Source organism: Agelaius phoeniceus, chromosome 26 (assembly GCF_051311805.1).
Source record: "Agelaius phoeniceus isolate bAgePho1 chromosome 26, bAgePho1.hap1, whole genome shotgun sequence".
Taxonomy (NCBI): domain Eukaryota; kingdom Metazoa; phylum Chordata; class Aves; order Passeriformes; family Icteridae; genus Agelaius; species Agelaius phoeniceus.
The window spans coordinates 1,300,544-1,321,310 of NC_135290.1; the positions used below are offsets into that span (position 1 = coordinate 1,300,544).

At 63.1% G+C, this 20,767-nt stretch overlaps 3 protein-coding genes across 22 annotated transcripts in view; 2 read left to right on the top strand and 1 right to left on the bottom strand.

The window, feature by feature from the left end:
• The first annotated feature begins 287 nt into the window (after positions 1 to 287).
• RUNDC3A (RUN domain containing 3A) lies at positions 288 to 5,389 on the top strand. 3 transcript variants are annotated; one of them, XM_054649599.2, is made up of 11 exons: positions 288 to 626; positions 2,111 to 2,226; positions 2,367 to 2,500; positions 2,823 to 2,908; positions 3,033 to 3,122; positions 3,206 to 3,286; positions 3,398 to 3,563; positions 3,754 to 3,911; positions 4,080 to 4,217; positions 4,345 to 4,451; positions 4,687 to 5,389. In XM_054649599.2, exons 1-11 carry the CDS (start codon positions 520 to 522, stop codon positions 4,827 to 4,829), a joined length of 1,326 nt encoding a protein of 441 aa, XP_054505574.2. In that variant the 5' UTR covers positions 288 to 519; the 3' UTR covers positions 4,830 to 5,389. The 3 variants fall into 3 exon arrangements, with proteins under 3 accessions (XP_054505574.2, XP_077046920.1, XP_077046919.1); XM_077190804.1 differs by lacking the exon at positions 288 to 626 and adding an exon at positions 1,380 to 1,761; XM_077190805.1 differs by lacking the exons at positions 288 to 626; positions 4,345 to 4,451 and adding an exon at positions 1,378 to 1,761.
• Positions 5,390 to 5,644: 255 nt separating this feature from the next.
• Positions 5,645 to 11,862, bottom strand: SLC25A39 (solute carrier family 25 member 39). Of its 3 annotated transcripts, XM_054649623.2 has the most exons (12): positions 11,737 to 11,862; positions 9,284 to 9,392; positions 9,145 to 9,204; positions 8,623 to 8,667; positions 7,872 to 7,981; positions 7,700 to 7,767; positions 7,464 to 7,588; positions 7,148 to 7,321; positions 6,943 to 7,052; positions 6,713 to 6,794; positions 6,551 to 6,631; positions 5,645 to 6,440 (listed from the first exon to the last, which is right to left on the bottom strand). In XM_054649623.2, exons 2-12 carry the CDS (start codon positions 9,378 to 9,380, stop codon positions 6,322 to 6,324), a joined length of 1,071 nt encoding a protein of 356 aa, XP_054505598.1. In that variant the 5' UTR covers positions 9,381 to 9,392; positions 11,737 to 11,862; the 3' UTR covers positions 5,645 to 6,321. The 3 variants fall into 3 exon arrangements, with proteins under 3 accessions (XP_054505598.1, XP_054505596.1, XP_054505597.1); XM_054649621.2 differs by lacking the exon at positions 11,737 to 11,862 and having other exon boundaries at positions 9,284 to 10,337; XM_054649622.2 differs by lacking the exons at positions 8,623 to 8,667; positions 11,737 to 11,862 and having other exon boundaries at positions 9,284 to 10,336.
• Positions 11,863 to 18,602: 6,740 nt separating this feature from the next.
• MAPT (microtubule associated protein tau) overlaps positions 18,603 to 20,767 on the top strand; it is a 45,046-nt gene continuing 42,881 nt past the window's right edge. For 11 of the 16 annotated variants that reach the window (XM_054649568.2, XM_054649569.2, XM_054649571.2 and 8 more), the window contains exon 1: positions 18,607 to 18,763. The gene's annotated coding sequence lies outside the window, so the exon portion shown is untranslated. Of the gene's footprint in view, positions 18,764 to 19,007; positions 19,029 to 20,767 lie in introns of those variants that run through there. The other 5 variants (XM_054649563.2, XM_054649564.2, XM_054649566.2 and 2 more) reach the window with 3 other exon arrangements.

Below are 20,767 nucleotides of genomic sequence, written 5' to 3' on the forward strand. Positions count from 1 at the left end.
GGAGGGAAACTGAGGCACGGTGAAGAGGGGGGTGGGGGGGCTGCCCCTCGGCACAGTCACCCCCTGCCCACCCCGTGAAATGTGGGGGTTCAGACCCCAAGAGGGGGTGGGGGTGATATCAGCCCCCCAAAACGGGGATGGAGGCAGAGCAAGGCAGGGGGTGCTGATCTGAGCCTGGGGTGGGCAAAAGACCCCCCCAAAACCGCGGGGGCGCCCCCTCCCCGTGTCTTTACCCACGGGGTCCCCCGGCAATGTCTCATCATGCCGGGAGGGGCAGGGGGTGACCCCCGGGGGGACCCCGGCCCTCCCCTGTGTGTTGCGCCCCCCCCCATCCCCCGGAGAGAGATTTGGGGGGCCGGGGGCGGGGAGAGCATCCCTTTGGGGGGGCGGGCGGCGCACGGCCCGTGGCGTGGGCACCGGCGGAGCAAAGCCTGCGCGGAGCGGGGGGCCGCGGGCCGGGGGGGTCCCCACGGGGGAAGGGGCATCGCCCGCCCGTGGCCGCGGCGCCGGGGCCGCTGGATGGAAGCGAGCTGGGTGCCGGCTGCCATGGCTCTGGGGCTCTCCTCCAAGAAAGCTTCCTCCAGGAACATCGCCGTGGAGAGGAAAAACCTCATCACCGTCTGCAGGTGGGGGGCGGCCGGGGGGGAGCACCGCAAAATGAGGAGAGGGGGAAGAGGAGAGGGGAGGAGGAGAGGGGGGAGGGAGAAGCGACCACCGGCGGTGGGGATGGAGGGGATGGGGGGCGGGGAGGGGCCGCGGTGGGGAGGGGTGGGGGGTTCATCCCTCCCCCCCCGCCGCCCCTTCACCCTTTGGGGGGGTTTGTTGTGGCTGCAGTCGCTTTTTGAGGGGGGGAAATTCAGGTTTGGATGGGGGAGGAGGAGGAGGAGGATGGGGATGCGGGAAAGCGGGGGGGGCGCGGGGCCGCGGGGCTGCGGCGGTGCGGGGTTCCAGGGGGTTCCAGGGGGTTCTGGAGGGTTCCAGGGGGTTCTGGGGGGTCCCGGGGGGGCTGCGGGGATCTACAGGGGCTGTGGGGGGTTCGTGAAAGGGGAGACAGAGGGCGGGGGACACAGTGACAACATGGAGGCGGCCGGCGCGCAGATGTCGGGGGCCACGGGGGATGGCGGGGGGGTGCGGAGGGTGAGGGGGGTGCTGGGGGCGGCGGGGTGCGGGGGGGGGGCTGGGGTTGGGGACCCCCATGCGGGCGGGGGCCCAGGAAGTGACGTCAGGGCCCCGGAGCGGCGGGGATGGGGGATGAAGGATGGAGGATGAGCGTTGTCATGGAGACTCGCGGCTGGACCGGGATGGGGGGGCAGGAATGGGGTGCAGGGACGGGGCTGGGGGGGGCGGGGGGCTCCTGCCGGGGTGCGGGGCTGGGGTGACCCCCCCGGGGGCTGGTGAGGGGCTGCTGGTGCTGGGGGTGCTGGAGCCTGGCCCAGGGCTGGGGGGATATGGAAGGTACCCGGGCCTGGGCAGCCTGGCAGGGACCCCCAGGGCCTCATTTGGGGTTTGGGGACCCCAGAGCTCCTCAGCGTGGCACGGGGCACCTCCAGCCCCCACTGCCATGACATGGGCACCCAATGGATCTCCTTGCCATGGCATGGGGCACCCAAAGACCCCATTGTCAGCACATGGGGACGCTCTGGATCTCCACCAGGACACCTCCAGCCCTCAGTGTCAGCACGGGACCCCCTCCACCTGCTGCCACGGGGATGCCCCGGCAGCCGTGACCCACAGCGCCCACAGAAGGGGCGATGCCCCCAGGCAAACACCTGCCCCGTGCTGCCCTGGCCTGCTCCGTGCCACGTCCTCGGCACCGCTGAGCCCTGAGCACGAGCGGCCGGGCGGAAGGGGAAGCCATCACCGCCCGCGCACGGCCGGGAGGAAGGGGGCCTTTGTTCGCCCTTCCTGGCCACTTGCACGGCGGGGAGCAGCGGGGTCCCTGGGGACGCGGGGACAGGGGGGTCACCGAGCCACAGCCCAGCCCGACGCCCTCTTCCCGCTGCCGGGAGCGGGAGCCAACAGCTGGAAAAGAGCTTTGCTGGAAACCCTGACCGTGCCAGGGCTGGAGGTGTCCCCTCCCTGCTGTGACACCCGTCCCCTCCCACGCCAGGTTCTCGGTGAAGACTCTTCTGGAGAAGTACACGGCGGATCCCATCGATGACTCCTCCGAGGAGTTCGTTAACTTCGCTGCCATCCTCGAGCAGATCCTCAGCCACCGCTTCAAAGGTAGTGGTGGCCCCCAGGGCTGTCCCCGTGCCCATCCCGGTGTCCTGTGGTGGATGGGGACGCACCAGGAAGGGTGTCCAGCTCTGCTGGAGGGGCTCTGCTGGCACAGCAGCCCCTGAGCTGCCCGTGGGTGCCCGCAGGCCCTGTCAGCTGGTTCAGCTCTGATGGACAGCGCGGGTTTTGGGATTACATCCGCCTGGCCTGCAGCAAGGTCCCCAACAACTGCGTCAGCAGCATCGAGAACATGGAGAACATCAGCACCTCCAGGGCCAAGGTCAGGAAGGCACCAGTCCCGTCCCTGTCCCTGTCCCCATTTCTAGGCCTGCCCCCGTTTCCATACACTCCACCCTGACCCTGGTACATGGACCCATCTCCATCCCCATTCCCATCCCCACTCCTCTGTGCCCCCACTTTGCTCCCTTCCCCTGCCCTCCTGCAGCTCCCTCCCACACCACAGGGCCCTTGGGACACAACAGCAGCTGTGCGTCCCCATGGTACCAAAAAATGAGCTGAAAGTCACTCCTGGGGCTGGGTGGGAATGTGGGGCCCCCCGAGGCAGCCCCCACCCTCAGCACTGCCCGGGTGCTGCCTCGCAGGGCCGGGCCTGGATCCGCGTGGCGCTGATGGAGAAGCGAATGTCCGAGTACATCTCCACGGCCCTGAGGGACACTCGCACCACCAGGTGAGCAACCCCGGCCCTGCCGGCCATGGCCACACCTGCACCGGGGTGTGTGGGTGTGCTGGGGTGGGTTTTGGGGTGCCGGGGTGGGTTTTAGGGGGCACATCCAGCCGTGTGGTCCCCACAGGCGGTTCTACGATGACGGGGCCATCATGCTGCGGGAGGAGTCCACGGTGCTCACGGGGATGCTCATCGGGCTCAGCGCCATCGACTTCAGGTAGGCACAGGTGGCACAGCGGGACACAGGCCCCAGGTGACAACCTCGGGGTTCCCTGACTTTCTCCTGCTGCCTCTGCTCAGCTTCTGCCTGAAGGGAGAGGTGATGGATGGTAAAACGCCCGTGGTCATCGACTACACGCCCTACCTGAAGTTCACGCAGAGGTAGGAGCTGGGCTGCCCTTCCTGGGGTGGGGACCCCCCTGTCTCTGCCCCAGCACCACGATGGGGCTCCCTGAACCCCCGACAGCCCTGCTGAGCCCCCACACCCCCCAGCTATGACTACCTGAGCGAGGAGGAGGAGCGGGGCAGTGTGGAGAGCAGCACGAGCGAGGACAGCTCGCCTGAGCACCCCTACCTGCCCCTGGTCACCGACGAGGACAGCTGGTACAACAAGTGGCGCAAGATGGAGCAGAAATTCCGCATTGTTTATGCCCAAAAGGTACCAGGCTGGGGCCAGCAGGGTATCAGCTTCCCCGGGATGCTCCAGCCTGGAGCATCTCTGCCTCAGTGGTACCCTCAGCCCTTCCTCCTGCTGCTGTGGTGACCCAGCCACTCCCTGTCACTCTGGAGGGCCCTGGGGACACTGGGGGTGGTGGCAACGGGGCACCACTGACGGTGGCCTCCCACAGGGGTACCTGGAGGAGCTGGTGAGGCTGCGGGAGTCACAGCTGAAGGACCTGGAGGCGGAGAACAAGCGGCTGAAGCTCCGGCTGGAGGAGGTGATGGTGCAGAACCAGCTGGAGAAGAGGGAGCTGGAGGGCGTCATCCTGGAGCTGCAGGAGCAGCTGTGAGTGGGGACCCACTGCCGGGGGGCTGGGGGGGCTGGGGGTCCCTGTGGGCTGCCCCACAGGCCCTGGGTGTCCCCAGTGCCCCACGTGTCCTGTGGGCTGTGTCACCTGGCAGGCCCCTGGCACTGGTGGCTGTGCCAGGTGCTGAGCACCCGCCTTTGCTGCAGGACGGGGCTGATCCCCTGCGAGAACCCACAGCTGGCCCAGCTCTCCAAGGAGATGGTGACACCCCTGGTCAACCAGTGGCCCTCCCTGGGGACCCTCAATGGCAACGAGAGCGGCTCGGACAGCAAACTCTACAGAAGGTAAGCTCGCAGTGAGGGCAGAGACCTGCCAAGCACCCTGCCCTGCCCCGGGGTGGGGGGACACAGGGTGAGGGAGGGGCAGAAGAGCTGTGCCAGCCCCAGGGCGCTCAGAGCTGTCCCCCTGCAGGCACAGCTTCGTGAGCACCGACCAGCTCTCGGCCGAGAACAGCCTCAGCTCCGACTCCCAGCGCCTGGGCGAGGGCAAGCGCGAAGGGGAGCCCTGGGGGCCCTTGGGTAAGACCCCCCCCCACCCACCATAGGGCACCCCGGGGACTCAGCACATCCCCCCCCATGCACCCCGTGTCAGGACCCTCCAGCAGCCCCCTCCGCATGGTTGGGATGCTGCCCCAGCAGTGCAGGGACACCCAGGTGGCCCCGGAGAGGTGGTCCCTGTCCCCCCGGGGTGGCAGGGCAGGGACACGAGGCCGAGCCCCCTGTGACACCCTGTGACACCCCATTCTGCCCGCAGGGAAGGACCCCACGCCCTCCATGCTGGGGCTCTGCGGCTCCCTGGCCTCCCTGCCCAGCTGCAAGTCCCTGGCCAGCCTCAAGTCCAACGAGTGCCTGGTGAGCGACAGCACGGAAGCCAGCCCGACCCGCAGCCCCAGCTGAGACCCCCGGCCCCCGCGCCGCCCCCCGGCCCCGCCTGACGGCGCAGGACTGACCGAGCTCGGCCCCCCTCGCACCCCGGGCACGACGAGGGACTCGCTGATCCCACCGGGGAGGCTGGGGACGGGCAGCCCCCTCCCCACCTTGAGACCCCACCCTGGACCCCGGCTGGAGACACGGACCTGCTGGGATGGGGGTGCAGGACTGGGGGGAACGAACTGTGCCACGGTGGGGGGACACTGGCAGTGGCAGCTGCTGGGGAGAGAGGGGGGGTCGGGGCCAGGCCCCTTCCAGGGTGAGGGTCCGGCGTGGCCCCGCTGTCCGTCCTGCTCAGCCCCTGGTGCCCACCCGGGCTGCGCCTGCCTGGCCTCCCCCAGCTCCCCTGCACTGTGCAGGGCTGCCTGCCCCCCTTGCAGCAGCATCCCCACAACAGGGGAGGATCCTTCTTCCCCCTTCCTCCCCGTCCTCCCCTGGGTTTTGGGTTGTTTTGGGTGATTTTGGTTTTTATTTCAGCCCCATCTGCCTTGTTGGAGCAAAAGGAATCAATAAACGCAGCAAGCAGAGCTGGCCTGTCACCCACCTCCCCAGAGGGGAACAGACCCCTTGTGCCCCCCTGCCACAAGGTCCTGGCCCAGGCAAGGATGTTGGGGCACCCAGTGAGCTCCTGCAGCCCCTCTGGTCCTGGGGTCCCCTAGCCCCCAGCAAACACCCAGCAGGGACCCTGTGGGTGACAGGACCATGCCCACACAACAGGGCTGTGGCTGTCACCCCACAGGTGTCTCTACAGCTCCCCAGCACACAGAGAGAAATCCTTCCACTAAGAGACAATTATTTTATTTAAGAAATGAGAAGTTCCCTCCATGAGTCCCGCGGTAAGGGGGGCAGGCCCTTGCAGTGGAAGGATGGGGCAGGGGGGCCCCAATGGCCCCCCAGAGCAGCAGTGAGGTCTGTCCCCACACAGGGTCTGACAGGGGATGGGGACATCCCGAGTGGGAGCAGAGGTCCAGAGGCAGGGAGAGGGTCCTGATGTGTCCCCATGCCATGCAGAGTCAGCAAGGCGAGGCTGTGTGTGAGTGATGGGTCAGGAGGGGCAGATCCCCAGGCAGAGGGGCCCAGGCAGGCAGAGAAGCCCCCGAGCTCTGGGGTTTGGTCCTTGCCAGAGCCCCAGCTCCATCTCCTGTCAGGCCAAGTCTCCTGGGACACCCCATCCTTGCAAGAGTGTCCATGAATCCAGCAGCAGCATCTGTCCAGCCCCAAGGGATGGGTGTGGGGGGCTCCATATCCCCCCAGTGTCACAGCAGCAGGCACAGATGTCCCCCAGAGTGGCTGGGACAGGGAGTGGGGCAGGCTGGCCCTGGCTCCGTGTGCGGGCAGCGGGAGGCAGAGCAGGAACGAAGGCACTTGGGCTCTGCACGGCCGAGTGCGGATCGCTGCTCCTGGGACACCTGGCACTGTCCCCTGGGCACGGCCACAGCCAGCCCTGCCCCAGGCCTGCTCACAATCCCCGCAGCTGCTGCTCCTGGTTCAGCTTCTGGAAGAAGCTCTTGCCAAATTCATAGGTGCTGATCATGATGGCGCAGGCAGGTGCCACCTTGATGACGCGGGGTAGGAACCCTGCAAGGACAGTGCTGTGAGCCCTGGGGTGACACCAGAGCACCTGGAACCTCAGCACATCCAGGGCACATCCAGGGCACATCCAGGGCACATCCAGGGCACATCCTCACCTGCAAACAGCCCCCGGGTGCCAGACTCGGCGCGGATCCTCTGCATGAGCAGCCAGGTGGAGGAAGGCTTGGAGGCTGTGACTGCGGGGAGAGGGGAGCAGGTGAGGGTTGGGGGGCACCCATGGGCAGTGCTGGTTGCCCCCCTGGAGCCTGGCCCCTCACCTGGGTGCACCTCACTGTCTCCCAGCTCAATCTGCCGCTGCGTTTTGACCACGTCGAAGGGCAGCGTCAGCACCGCGGCCACCTGTGGGGTTGGCACTGGATGGTGAGCCAGGACAGGGGCTCCTGCCCAGTGCCAGCTCTGTTGTCACCTCCCAGCACCATCCCAGCCCCACTCCTCCCTCCCACAGGCGCCAACCCCCCCCAGGGGAGCCCCAGAGTCCCAAACTCACCGTGCCAGAGATGGCCCCAGATGTGAAGCTGACCATGAACGTGGCCCCGTCCAGCCAGGCCTGCCTGCAGAGCCACGTCCTCACCAGCTCGTAGTTAAACCAGTACAGAGCTGGGGGAGAGGAGACACCAGGGCTACCACTGGGCACCCCCCCAGCAGCACAGGGCTGCCCTGGGCCCCCCACAGCCCAGTGGCCCCAGGCATACCCGAGAAGGGGACGTCCCGCAGCACGGTGGGTCCCCAGCCCCTCCAGAGGGACAGCCAGCCGTCCTGGGCCACTGCTGACTGGATGCACACACGCAGCTCACGGTAGCTGAGCTGCTGGGACTGCATCTTGGTGCGGATCAGCTCCAGGGGGCTGATGACTGTCACGGCACCCACTGCAACACGAGGGACACGGGGAATGAGCTCCGTCCGCTCCAGCGGCCGTCCCAGAGCCACCAGCACCGTGCCAGGAGAGCCAGGCACTGAATGTGGGCACTGAGGGGGCACGGGGGGACCCCAGAGAGGAGGGGCACTCACGCCTGGCGAGGGCCCCAGCCAGCAGGGGGATGTAGTGGTTCCAGCTCCCCATCCGGGCGTGCAGGTAGTCCCGGAGCTGGTCATAGGTGGTGAAGTAAATCACGGTGGCTGGCACGGCCATGACCCTGCGAGGAGGAGAAGGGCAGTGAGGGGCACATGTCCTCCCTAGGGGCTGGCAGGGGGCTTGGGACCTGTGTGCCTGGGCAGGTGGTAGCAGCCAGAATCCCCAAACTCACAGGGTGGGGGGCAAGCCGCTCCACAGAGATCTGATGCCCTCATTGCGTGTGATCTTCACAAAGGCATCCTGGGGAGAGAGCAGAGCACCAGGGACAGCAGTTACAGGTGGGAGAAGGACAAACAACCCCCAGAAAACACCCTGACACCCCTGGCCATGCCTGGAGCTCCTACCAGCGTGCCAGTGAAGTGGCCGGGGGCCTTGTACCAGGCGGTGCAGCCGTTGCCGTTCTGGCAGACGTACAGGTGGTCCATGAGCCCGTTGCAGTAGAGGAAACACTTCCCTGAGGAGGAAACAACAGCACTGCCATCACACAGGAGACCCTTCCCCTCTGCCCCATGCCCTGCACATCTGATCTCAAAGCTGCCACATCTTCCAGGAAGGAGCCAAACCCTCAGTGCTTGAGCCCAGTGTGGACCAGTCTAAGACCAGGAGAGGAACAACCCTGCAGCAAGGGTCTGATCATGGCCAGAGCCAGGGATGGGGACACCCAGCTCCATGGCAGGGGTGGGCATACAGCAGGACCCACTGCCAGCAGTGGGAGAGGGTTCATGCCTCACTTGGTCTTGGCTCTGCTGCCCTGGCACAGTGGGGACATCAGCACCGGCCCCTCACTGTGCTCCCAAGCCAGGCACAAGGGACACCAGGCAATAGAAATCCAAGGGGACTTTGATGTGGCAGCAGGACAGAGTGACAAGACCACAGACAGCCAGGCCAGCTGCACAACAGATCCCCATAGATGTGGCACAGCCAGCCCCAAAGCAGGGCTGCAGGGCAGCCTGGGCTGGGGACAGTGTCAGCCCCCATAGTGCAGGGATGTCCCCACAGCCAGAGGAGCCCAAGCCACCACCAGTGGAGAAGCAAACCAGGATGAAGGCTTGGGAAAGCAAAGCCACTGGCAGCAGGAGCCCCTGGCGTACTCACATGTGGCCGGCTGAGCGCCCCAGGGCACTGACTGCGCTGCCAACACTGAAACACACAATGGGGACACACTGAGCAACCACAGGGGACACGCCACCACCCGGGACTGGGCAGCAGGACAGCTCTGGGGGTGACTGCATGCCCCCACAGCCACTTCCCAAGCAGTTCCTATTGTCACCAAACCAGTCCCTTGGGGCCAGCCCCAGCCCAGTGACCCCACAGGAAGGGGCAGAGCCCAAGGGGAGCAGCATGGAGACTGGAACAAAGGCCAGCAGCTGCAGCAGGCTGAGCCTCTGGAGGGCTGGGGGCTGCCAGGCACAGGGCTGTGGAGGGGGAAGGACAGAGCCAAGCACCAGCCCAGCTCCCCCAGCAGGGCCCCCGGGCCCATCAGGACAAGGGGCCCATGCTAACCTGGCACCTCACCATGGCCCCACGCTCCAGAGCAGAGACACCCTGCCACCAGCTGTGCCAGCTGTGTGAGACACCCCTGTGGGCTGCTCACCAGCCTGCCCCAAGCAGGGTTACCTTTGGAGAAGGGGGTCCTCTGGGCCTGCAGCCGGATCTTCACCACGTCCAGCGGCGTCACTGCAAAGACACCATCCCTTAGCCATGCCAGCCCCGTGCCAGCCCCCCATCCCCCTGGCACCCACCCCACCATGCTCACCAAAGAGGGAGGTGAGGATGGCCCCTGTCCCTGAGGCCAGCATCTGCTGCAGTGGCGTGATGCCCCCGCCGGGGCTCGGTGGCAGCTTCTCAGCCATGGCACTGTCCCCCTGCAACACAGGGCAGGGGATGCTCCAGCCTGGGGGTCCCTGTCCAGGGATGAGGCCCCCTGGGAGCCCCCCCAGCATCCCCAGCCCTGCAGAGTGTCCCACAGGTGTCCCACGCCCGCCGTGCTATCGCTGCAGCACACGGCACTGAGGGCCCCCCATAATCAGGGTGGCCTGGGGGGTGACAGGGACTGGCTCCCAGGGCCAGCCCAGCCCTGATAACACCCCTTGGCCCCACACTGGCAGCAGGCCCAGCCTGGCTGGAGAGGTGGAGACAGTCCAGCCTTCCATGTCCTTGGGGAAGGAGGACTGTCCCCTCCCTGCTCTTGGAAAATTAAGGAAAGGAAGGAACAAAGTCCAAAGATCAGCCATGCTGTGACAGCCCTCCCCAGCTCTGGCTGGGATGGCAGCAGAGCCCAGTGCAGCCATGGCAGGACACCAGGGAGGGGGAGATCCCCCTCATGTGAGTTTGCAACAAGAATCCCAGGAAGGGTTTAGGCATCCGAAACCTCCCGCCTGATCCCGCTGGGGCTTGGCAAGGCTGCAGCCTCCAGGGCTGGTGTGCTGCCCTCGGGAAGCAGGGGATATCACACCCTTCCCAGGGAGAAGGATGTGGAGAAGTGACCCTCAGCACACTCAGCACCAGCTGCTCCCCCTCGCTGCAGCCTGGGGATCATTATCATGCTGGGACAGGGCCATAGCAGGAGAGCTTCCAGGCTCTGGGAACCCAGGGTTCTTTAAAGCCTGGGAATGCAGCAAAAAACCTTCACCATCTGACTCATCATTTCGCAAGGTCAGAGAAGTCATAAATCTCTCCTTTACGGGCTCAGGAATTGTTGGGTGACCAAGGCTGCAAGTTGGGACAGGTCTATCCTGAAGCCACACGTGCCAGCCCCCCCGGGAGCCGGCTCTGTCCTGGCACGGGCACCAGCCCCGCTGGGAGAGCTGGATCCACCCCAGCCCTGCACATGTGCCAGCCCCACAGGGAGCCGGGCCTGGCCCGAGCCCACACCCTGCAGTGCCCCAGGATGTGGGTGCTCTTTGGGCACCAGCGTGCCCATCACGGGAGGGCAGCGTGGCACGTGCCCCACTGACCCCACAGCCATTGCAAAACCGTGCCACGGGCAGGGCGCTGCCTCCGGATCCTCGCCGTGAGCCAGCCCTCCTGCTCGGCCTGACGCAAGCCAGGGGAAATCTCTCGCTCCCAGCTCTGCCCCACCTGATAAACTCACTCCTTGTGACGTGCCCCAACACAGCCCTGCTGCTGCTGCTGGGGCACTGGGGCACCTCCTGGGCTTCCTGTTTGTGTCCAAGCTCCCCTCTCAGCTGGGAGCTGCTCCCTTTTCCGTGCAGGGTAAAATATGCCCCTAAACCCAGAGCCCTAAAATATGCCCCCAAACCCAGAGCCCTGCTCCGCCTGGCGTGTCAGTGGGGCTGGCTATGGCACGGTGACAACAAGGGGGAAAACAAACACGGGTTAAGGTGATCAATGCAAACAATTCCCAGGGTCGGGGGCCTGCGGGGAAGCTCAAGGGGCTCTTGCTGACTCCAGCCCCGAGCCAGAGGGAAATCCTGCGGGGGATCCCCTTGGCCCTGGGCTGCTCCAGCCTCGGGGCTGTGAAGCGGGGTCCCCACCTTGCAGCCCGGGGGGATCCCCCCCAGCTGGGGCACAGACCGCTCTGCCAGGAGCAGGGACAGCGCTGCTGTGTCCCCGAGCAGGGACAGTTCTGCTGGGCCCCCGAGCAGGGACAGTTCTGCTGTGTCCCCAAGGCAGCCCGGCCCGGAGCAGGGACAGTTCTGCTGTGTCCCCGAGCAGTCGGGCCCGGGGCAGGGACAGTTCTGCTGTGTCCCCGAGCAGGGACAGTTCTGCTGTGCCCCCGAGCAGCCTGGCCCGGGGCAGGGACAGTTCTGCTGTGTCCCCGAGCAGGGACAGTTCTGCTGTGTCCCCGAGGCAGCCCCGGCGCTCTGCCCTGGGGAACCCCCGGCAGGGCAGCCCCCAGTCCTGGGGCCGAGCCCCTGCGCGGTTTCTGCCCCCCTGCCTGGAGCCTGCAGCCCCCTGAGGGGTTCGTGCCCCCATCAGGGCTCGGAGCCCCCCAGCCCAGGGCTGTGCCCCCTCCCCTGGCCCTACACCTCCCTCTGCAGCATCTGCAGCCCCGGCAGTCCCGGGGCGCGCCCCCTCCCCGTGAGAGGAGCCCAGGGGTCCCTGCGGCCGCCTCCACGCCCTCCGCGGCCGCACGGGCCCCGACACCGGGGGAAACTGAGGCAGCGGTCACGCGTGCCGCACCACGAGGGGGGATGACGTGGGGGGGACGGGGTGTCGGGGGAAGTGCCGGGGGTTCCGCCCCACCTGCTCATTCCAGCCAGGCTTGGCGCGTCCCTCCGGGACCGGGAGGCGGCTCCGCGCCGGCGGCGCCTTTAAGGAGCCCCATGGGCGCCCCTCGCCCTCGGCCGCGCTTCCGCCCGCCCCGCCCCGCGCATGCGCCCCGCGCCCGCTGCGCCCCCTGCCGGCCCGGGGGGGCCGCGGCACCCAGGAACAGCTGGGACAGAAACAGCTGGAACAGAGAAACAGCTGGAATGCAGAAACAGCTGGAATAGAAACAAACACCTGGAATACAGACACACCTGGAATACAGAAACACCTGGAACACAGAAACAGCTGGAACAGAGAAACAGCTGGAATGCAGAAACACCTGGAATACAGACACACCTGGAATACAGACACAGAAACACCTGGAACACAGAGACACCTGGAATACAGAAACTCCTGGAATACAGACACACCTGGAATAGAGACAGACCTGGGACACAGACACACCTGGGACACAGAAACACCTGGGATACAGAAACAGCTGGGACACAGACATATTGTAAACAGACTTGGAACACAAACACCCTGTACACACCTGGTACACACCTTGTACGTGCCCTCCACACTCACTATGCAGACAGAGGGGCCCACCTTGCCCAGCCACCGTGCTGGCAAAGGGGTTCACCTTGCACACTCACACTCCACACTGGCAGACAGCTGTGCCTTGCACACTCACGGTGCTGAAGCCCTGGGCTCTCACCCTCACCATCCTCAGCCCACTGGGGTTGCATGCTCGTCCTGCCAGGGCCAGCGTCAGGCTGGGACACGGGCACGGTGCCGTGCCAGGCCCAGTGCCACTCTGCTGCCTGCAGAGGAACAAAGCCTCTCAGTTCCCAAAGCACTGTGAGCACCCCCCAGCATCTCCCCGTCCTGTGCCACGCTCCCTGCAGCTCTGCCGGGCCCTCTGAGCAGGGGGAGTGCCCTGCTGCTCCCACCTGGGCCTGTGGGAGCTGGGATTAATGCCAGGACCCGATGGGTCTGGGGGGCTGGAACCCCATCTCTGCTCACTGCAGACCCTCCAGTGGAGTTCCTTCCCTGTGTTGGAAGCACTGTGTTTCCTATAGAGAACTCCCAGTCCTTCTGGGTGAGGTGATTTCCCTGAGGGGCTCTTATTTCTGCTTGTAGTTAAATTTGGGTATTTTCTCGGGAGGAGTTTCTTCACTGAAAGGGTGATTAGACATTGGCAGGGGCTGCCCAGGGAGGTGGTGGAGTCTCCATCCCTGGAGGTGTCCAGGGAATGACTCAACATGGCACTCAGTGCTCTGTCTGGTTTACAAGGTGGGGATTATTCACAGGTTGGACTCGATCATCTTGGAGATCTTTTCCAACCTCAGTGATTGTGGGAAGGCGGGAGGGAGCAGAGCCCGGCTGGTGCCCGTCATCCCCTCGCTGTAATCTGGGCTGATGACAGCAGATGGCTCCCGAAGCCCCTCGGAAACCCGCACGGACCCCCGGCCCCGCGGTGAATTCACCCCGCGGGTGAATGAGATGTCATTCTCAGCTGCAGTGCTGCGTCCTCCAGGAAAAGTCCCGCAGGCCAGAGTTCCTGGTGACTCGTTGGTGTGACAACATCACTGCAGGACCTGCCGTGGTGCTGCTGCATGATGCAATCCCTGCCTCAGAGCCGGCTGAACTCCTGCCCTGACAAACTCGGGGACAAACCCTGCACTCAGGGTGCCCACAGCCCTCTCTGCTGCCCCGGGAGTGCCATCCCGTGGCAAGGACGGAGTTCTCAAGGACAGGTGACATGCAGGTGCCTCTGCTTGTTGAACAGGGGCGGCTCAGGGCTCAGTCTGCAGCCCCAGGGTGTTTGATGGAGCCTGTTTCACCCACAGAGGTGTTCCCCGGCCCTTTGCAGAGCTGGCAGAGCTCTGGTGGCTGCTCTGCTCCAGGAGTAAAGTCCCCCCTGGCTCCTGGTGTCTCTGAGAGCTGTCAGTGGAGGGGGAAGCTAGTGCTGGGAACTGCCCTTCCATGACACCTGGTCCAAGGGAATCTTGGCTTTAAGTGGCGTGAGCCCAGGAGCCTGATAATTCCCACAAGGTCCCGTAAGTGAACACATCCTGCGCCTCCCTGATGAGTCAGCTCTGCCTCTTAGAGACACGGGCTTTAAATGGTCTGAAAGCCTCTTGCAGCTGGTAATTTAGAAATGGAATAATGATTAATTAAAGATATATCTGTCCTTAGGGGTACTGGGTCTTGTATCTTCTGGTTTAGGTGTTGGGCTTTGTGTGGCTTCCGCACAGCTGAAAAAAGACAGGAATAATGTTTTTTCAGATGGGGTGGGGTCAAGAAGGGCCGGTGAAAGATGGCTTAAGTGCCTTGACCTCGATTTTTTGGGTCTGTTCATTTGCTAAAGAGGTCAGGGTGAAAGGGTGAGTTTGTTTATTCGGAGCCCAGCAGTGCTGAGGACCTGGCCGGCTTTGTGCTGAGTCACGGCCCCGCTGGCCGCCTGCGCCGTCCAAGCCCCGGGAACCTTTCTGTCCCCAATTCACATCCTCGCAGTCCCGCTGGCCCCGGCGGGCCGGCCAGGCTGCACCGTGCCCCCCATTACCGTGGACATGAATTGTTCAGTCCAAAGACGCGTGTCCGGTTTGCGGGGAAGGAGCCAGCCGAGCTCTGATCCCCCCGAGCCGCAGCGTCCCGCGGCTGCTGGGGAGGTTTTGCGTGAGCCCTGCCGGCTCTGTCCTGCCGTGACACCGCAGGCACGGCCGGGACGCGCTTGTGTAACCGCTGCTCCCGGCTCCGCGGCTCTTACACAACCCAGCTGGTGTCCTGGGCCAGGGCCACGGGCGGGCAGCGCTGCTCCGGGGCTCTGAGCCTGGGGCTCCTCACCGGGCAAGGGTCGCACCTGCTCTGTCAGCACCTGCGCTCGCTCTGGAGCCACCCATCCCGTCCCGTCGCTTTCCAAATCGCGGTGTGAAAGCAATTAGCCCAATTCCTTAATTTAGGTGAGCTTTAACGGCCAGGTTGCAAAAGGATCGGGGTAGTGCTTTAATGGAATTAAGCCAGTGCAGAATTTGAGTATTTATTTCGGCCGGGATCATTATGGTTTTGCAAAAGCCAGGCTTAAGCTGAATTAAGTGACTCAAATGAAGCAGCTTGTGGCCAGAGGAGGCCCTAGGGACATCAGGCTTGTATAACCCAGAATATAACCCAATATAACCCAGAATTTCTAACGCACCTGCTGCTCTGCAGGTCAATTCCCGCCGCAGGTGAGACCTGGAAAGTGATGTTCTGCCTTCTGTGGCACCTGCCAGGGAAAACCTTGATAGTTATGAAACAGGGGACAGACCTCACATGGGAGGAAAATAAGACTGGTCTTAGGGAGGAAGATACAGGTATGGAAGATAGAGACTCCCTCCCTAAAGGATTTCTTGATAGTTTTGTGTTAAAATGATATACACCTAGCAGCAGTATGGGCCAGGAGTGTGGAGGAAAGAGGAGCCTGGCCTGAGAATGGTAGGAAAAACTCCCAGATCCCTTTTCCAATAAACAAAAGCCCCTGTAAACACGAAGAAGAGCTGGAAGAGCTCAGTGCAGTAATTAAACTCTGCATCAGCTGTCAGCCTGCTGCACATACAGGTGAGGGATGTGTCCCTAGAGAGCTTCTCTGCAGTTCCTCTCAGCTGGGGCAGGATCTGCTGATCACCGTGAGCTCTTCCAGCCCAGGGCTGCACTTTGGGACTTGGGCTGCACCAGCAGTTCTGGAAACATCTCGGTGTTGCTGCAGCAATTGATTCATTTCACTCTGGACCATCCTTTGCCAACAGATCTTCTAAATGGCCTGGATGTGGCTGTGCCTGAGCCCGGGCTGGCACTGGCTAACCATGCCTCACTGCCCAGCCCAGCATTTCTTGGATCCAGACAGGATTTGTGCTGGGAACTCAGGCAGATGTAAGTGGGCATGGAGGTGACTTCAGGAAGACAGGTGTTGTCAAGCTGAGCACTTCAAGAAATGAGGACCAGAGTCTCTTTTGGGTTTGCTGTCTTTAGTTGAAGGAATAACCCTGTTGGGGGGTGCTGAGCTGACTCCCAGCCAGCCTGGTGCTCCTGGTACATCCCACATCGCCTGCTGGAAGAGCTGCTGTCCCAGATTGGGCTCGAGCTGCTTGCACTGCAATTCATCTTGTTTTCTGTTGTCTCATGGATCCCCTTGTAGCACTGTAGTGTTTATTTTACGATTCCCAAAGCTGTGATAGATTTTTTGAGAACATTTTTGCGTATAATCAAGGAAAATTCTCCAGCTAAATTGTAGTGGGTACTTTTTAGGCAGTTTAAAAATGGGCAGAAAAGACCCATTTCTCTGGTTTCACATGGCTCATCTATTATTATTGACCTGAAAACAAACAAACCCAACCATCTCATAACATTGCATGTTCATAAATCAATTTTTTTGTACAATTCTAATCTGTAAGTCTGCAGTTATTGATACTGTAGTAAGAGAAGAGCTTTGACACTCCATAAACCTTTATTCCAAACCAAGACAGATCATTCCCTTCTTTAAAAAGCAGACTGGTGCTGCACATGTGCACACCTGGAAAACCATGGTGAGGAAACTTCCCTTTTCCCATCTAAGTTAGACTTAAAGATATACCCAGCAAATACAGGTAAAAAAAAAGGCCTGAAGAAGAACCTCGTGCTGCAGGTTCCTTGTTTGTTTCTCTCACAAAAAGCCTGTTCTTAGGCTGGATGTTTGTCCTTGATTTGCACCTCAGTGTTCGTCAGGAAAAACTGAAAACTGGATCCTGCCCTCCTGCAATTTCTCTATTAAATCCAATTATTAGGGATAGAAACCCTCTTGACACAAGGGAGCAATTCCACCGAGCGATCTCCACCGTGTCCCCAGCACTTCCAGGCCCAGCAAAAGCGAGGCCGGAGCGGGGCCGGACCGTGCGGGGCCGGGGCATCGCGGCAGCGCCCCCTGCCGGCCGGGGCAGCGCCTGCGCCCGCTCAGCGCCTGCGCCCTGAATGGTGCTGAGCCAGTGCATGGTGGTGCTGAGCCCGGTCCTGAGTGGTGCTGAGCCCGGTCCTGAGTGGTGCTGAGCCAGTGCATGGTGGTGCTGAGCCTGGTCCTGAGTGGTGCTGAGCCTGGTTAGGAGTGGTGCTGAGCCAGTGCATGGTGGTGCTGAGCCTGGTCCTGAGTGGTGCTGAGCCTGGTCCTGAGTGGTGCTGAGCCGGTGCATGGTGGTGCTGAGTCCGGTCCTGAGTGGTGCTGAGTCCGGTCCTGAGTGGTGCTGAGCCTGGTCCTGAGTGGTGCTGAGCCGGTGCATGGTGGTGCTGAGCCTGGTTAGGAGTGGTGCTGAGCCTGGTCCTGAGTGGTGCTGAGCCAGTGCATGCTGGTGCTGAGCCTGGTCCTGAGTGGTGCTGAGCCAGTGCATGCTGGTGCTGAGCCTGGTCCTGAGTGGTGCTGAGCCAGTGCATGGTGGTGCTGAGTCCGGTCCTGAGTGGTGCTGAGTCCGGTCCTGAGTGGTGCTGAGCCTGGTCCTGAGTGGTGCTGAGCCGGTGCATGGTGGTGCTGAGCCTGGTTAGGAGTGGTGCTGAGCCTGGTCCTGAGTGGTGCTGAGCCAGTGCATGCTGGTGCTGAGCCTGGTCCTGAGTGGTGCTGAGCCAGTGCATGGTGGTGCTGAGTCCGGTCCTGAGTGGTGCTGAGCCTGGTCCTGAGTGGTGCTGAGCCTGGTTAGGAGTGGTGCTGAGCCAGTGCATGGTGGTGCTGAGCCTGGTCCTGAGTGGTGCTGAGCCTGGTTAGGAGTGGTGCTGAGCCTCGTCCTGAGTGGTGCTGAGCCTGGTCCTGAGTGGTGCTGAGCCTGGTCCTGAGTGGTGCTGAGCCAGTGCATGGTGGTGCTGAGCCTGGTCCTGAGTGGTGCTGAGCCTGGTCCTGAGTGGTGCTGAGCCTGGTCCTGAGTGGTGCTGAGCCGGTGCATGGTGGTGCTGAGCCTGGTTAGGAGTGGTGCTGAGTCCGGTCCTGAGTGGTGCTGAGTCCGGTCCTGAGTGGTGCTGAGCCGGTGCATGGTGGTGCTGAGCCTGGTTAGGAGTGGTGCTGAGCCAGTGCATGGTGGTGCTGAGCCTGGTCCTGAGTGGTGCTGAGCCTGGTCCTGAGTGGTGCTGAGCCTGGTTAGGAGTGGTGCTGAGCCTGGTCCTGAGTGGTGCTGAGCCAGTGCATGGTGGTGCTGAGCTGGGTCCTGAATGGTGCTGAGGCGGGTCCTGAATGGGCCGGGCAGAATGGGGGATGGAAGCGGGCGAAGCGGTGTCCGGGGGGGAGAATCGGTGCGTACCGGGTGCGTGCCGGGGCTCTGTGTGTACCGGGTGCGTACCGCGGCTCGGTGCGTACCGGCTGTTTACTGGGTGCGTACGGGGCTCGGTGCGCACCGGGTGCGTGCCGGGGCTCTGTGTTTACCGGGTGTTTACCGGGCGCGTACCGGGGCTCGATGCGTACCGAATGTGTACCGGGTGTTTACCGGGCGCGTACCGGGTGTGTACCGAGTGGGTACCGGGTGCGTACCGCGGCTCGGTGTGTACCGAGTGCGTACCGGTGCGTACCGGGGCTCGGTGCGTACCGGGTGCGTACCGCGGCTCGGTGCGTACCGGCTGTTTACTGGGTGCGTACGGGGCTCGGTGCGCACCGCGGCCGCCGCAGGCCGGAGCGGTGCCGTGCGGGGCGGGGGCATCTCGGGAGCGCCCCCCGCCGGCCGGGGCGGCGCGCGCGCCCCCGCTCCGCGCAGACAATGGGGCGGCGGCGGCGGCGGCGGGGGCGCGCGCGGGCGGGGCGAGCGCTCCCCGCGAGAGGCGGGGGGCGCGGGGCGCGGGGGGGGGGGTTGGGGGGGGGGGGGGTGGGTTCGGCGCCGCTCCGCGCACGCGCGCGCGCGCTCCCGCCCCGCCGGCGCGGCGAAGGTTCCGGAGCCCGCGCGCGCCCCCGCCCCGCCCGCGCCGCCGCCGCCGCCGCTGTCACCGTCACCGCCACCGCTGTCAGCAGCCGGCTCCGGTGCGGACACCCCCGCAGCAGCGGCAGGTACGGGGTGGGGTGGCTGCCGTGGGCTGGAGGGGGGCGCTGAACCCCCCGGGCGCGCTCTCCCTTCGCCGCGTCCCGCGCGGAGAAGGGGCGGCGGGGGGAGAGAGAAAAAAACCCCCCAAAAAAAAAATCAATCAAGCCCAGAGAAGCAAAATCCGTCCATTTCATCCCAAAAGCGAGGGGAGGGGCGTGTACCGGTGCCGGCGCCCCGGGGCTGCGGCAGCGCGAGGCGCGGCCCCTGCGGCAGCGCGGGCGGCCGGGGCAGGTGCGGCGGGCGGGGAGCGGCGGCGAGGGATGGAAGGATGGATGGATGGAGGGAGGGATGGATGGAGGGAGGGATGGAGAAGGGCGGGTTTGGGGCTTTCTCCCCGCTTTGCGCCCGTTTCGGCCCCGTTCCTCCCGGCAGGTGGGGCCGGGGCTGCGGCAGGAGGGGCGGCAGCGCGGGGCCATGTTCTGCAGCCGCCTCGAGGGGGGAGGCAGCGGTGATTAAAAACGGGAAATTAATCAATAACGGGAAACCGTAACGAGAAAGCGTTTCGAATAAAAAAAAAAGGAAAAAAGGAGCTGCACACGCCCAGCCCTAAATTTTTCGTGGGGGGAAGCGATATTGAGGTCACGGCACCCCGGCGCTGCCCGGCTTTGTTGCACCCCCCGGTGCCCATGTCGAGGGGTTTGGTGCTTAACGTGAACGAGGTGGGTCCCATCCTGTTGAATCCCGGGTGTTTTCCAGCCCCAGGATGGGGATGGGGATGCCCATCCTCGTGGGTTTGGGGCTAGGATGGGGCTCCTTGCTGTCACTGGTAGTGCCTGGATGTGCCGGGCACATCCCAAGCATCCCAGTGCCATGCTGGGATTGCCCTTGTCATGCTGGAATTGCCCCCTTGTCCCTTCCATCTGCCTCTTCCCGTGCTGTCTCTCCTTTCTTGTCCCCAAATCCCACCAGGTGGGGCGTGGAGCTGCCCCCCCCCTTTCTGGGTTTTGCCTTTTTTTTTACCTGTGGTTATTGGGTATTTCTTTATTTTAAGTCTGACTTAGCTGGGAAAAGGGAAGTTTCCTGGCCAGGTGTTTCCAGGAGCACACACCCTCCCTCCTGCCTTGGAGCAATTCAACCTGCAAGGAGCAGAAACAGCTCATTCCAGGTGAGGGATGGAGATTTCTGCCTGCATCCCCGACTGCCACACGAGCCCAAGGGAGGGTTGGCTTAGGCAAGGCGATTTTTCCTGCTGTTTTTGAGCACCTAGAAACGCGATCCTGCTGCTGCTGCTCGCAGAGGGCAGCTGCCATCACTTCAGAGGGAGTTTCTCCTTCCATTTGCTGTGGTACCACCCCGCGAGGTGCAGCTCCATTTGCAGCGAGAGAGAGGCTGCTGGTGCTGGAAGGAGCAGCTGAGATGAGCTAAGCTGTCACCATTTGTATGCAGAGTATTCCCGAGCTTCCCCAGCGTGGATGTGGGCAGATGTTGGGTGCGTGTCTGAACCAGTGGAACAAAATTTGCTGCTGAGGATCCTTAATGTGCCTTGTCTGTCCAGCAATGGCTGCCTGCTTCCATCCATTGAAGGGGCTTTGGCTCTGCTGCCAGCACCTCACATTTTTGGAGTGTTTAATGGCTTTCCTTGTGGGGTTCAGTTTTCTTGGCATTATTTTTTTAGGGTGGTCAATCAAAACAGGTCTCAGTTGGGCGTTTGCAGGCTGCTCTTGAGGGGAGAAGAATTAAAACCTCGTTCTCTCTAGGAGTAAGGAATTGCCTAACCCAGTTATGCTTTGTTCACTCTTGAAACACAAAATGCTTGGTTTTCACCCCAAGATGAGCAACTTGAGGAGAAAAGCAAAGTGCTGGCTGATTTACCTGTGATTTGCAGAGGATTTGAACATAGAATCATGGAATGGTTGGGGTTGAAAGGAGCCTTACAGACCATGTCGTTCCACCCCCCTGGCATGGGCAGGGATATCTTCCATTAGACCAGATTGCTCCAGCCTGCACTCCAGGCTTCCAGGGATGGGGAT

Excerpts from the sequence above, each read along its gene's own strand:
- RUNDC3A (XM_077190804.1), top strand. The coding sequence starts at position 1,562 with ATGACATGGGCACCCAATGGATCTCCTTGCCATGGCATGGGGCACCCA. Across the intron at positions 2,227-2,366 it reads CCTCAGCCACCGCTTCAAAG|GCCCTGTCAGCTGGTTCAGC; the intron begins GTAGTGGTGGCC and ends GGGTGCCCGCAG. Across the intron at positions 4,452-4,686 it reads GGAGCCCTGGGGGCCCTTGG|GGAAGGACCCCACGCCCTCC; the intron begins GTAAGACCCCCC and ends TTCTGCCCGCAG.
- SLC25A39 (XM_054649621.2), bottom strand. The coding sequence starts at position 9,470 with ATGCTGGGGGGGCTCCCAGGGGGCCTCATCCCTGGACAGGGACCCCCA. Across the intron at positions 6,795-6,942 it reads CTGGGGCCATCTCTGGCACG|GTGGCCGCGGTGCTGACGCT; the intron begins GTGAGTTTGGGA and ends CCAACCCCACAG. Across the intron at positions 6,632-6,712 it reads AGACAGTGAGGTGCACCCAG|TCACAGCCTCCAAGCCTTCC; the intron begins GTGAGGGGCCAG and ends CTCTCCCCGCAG.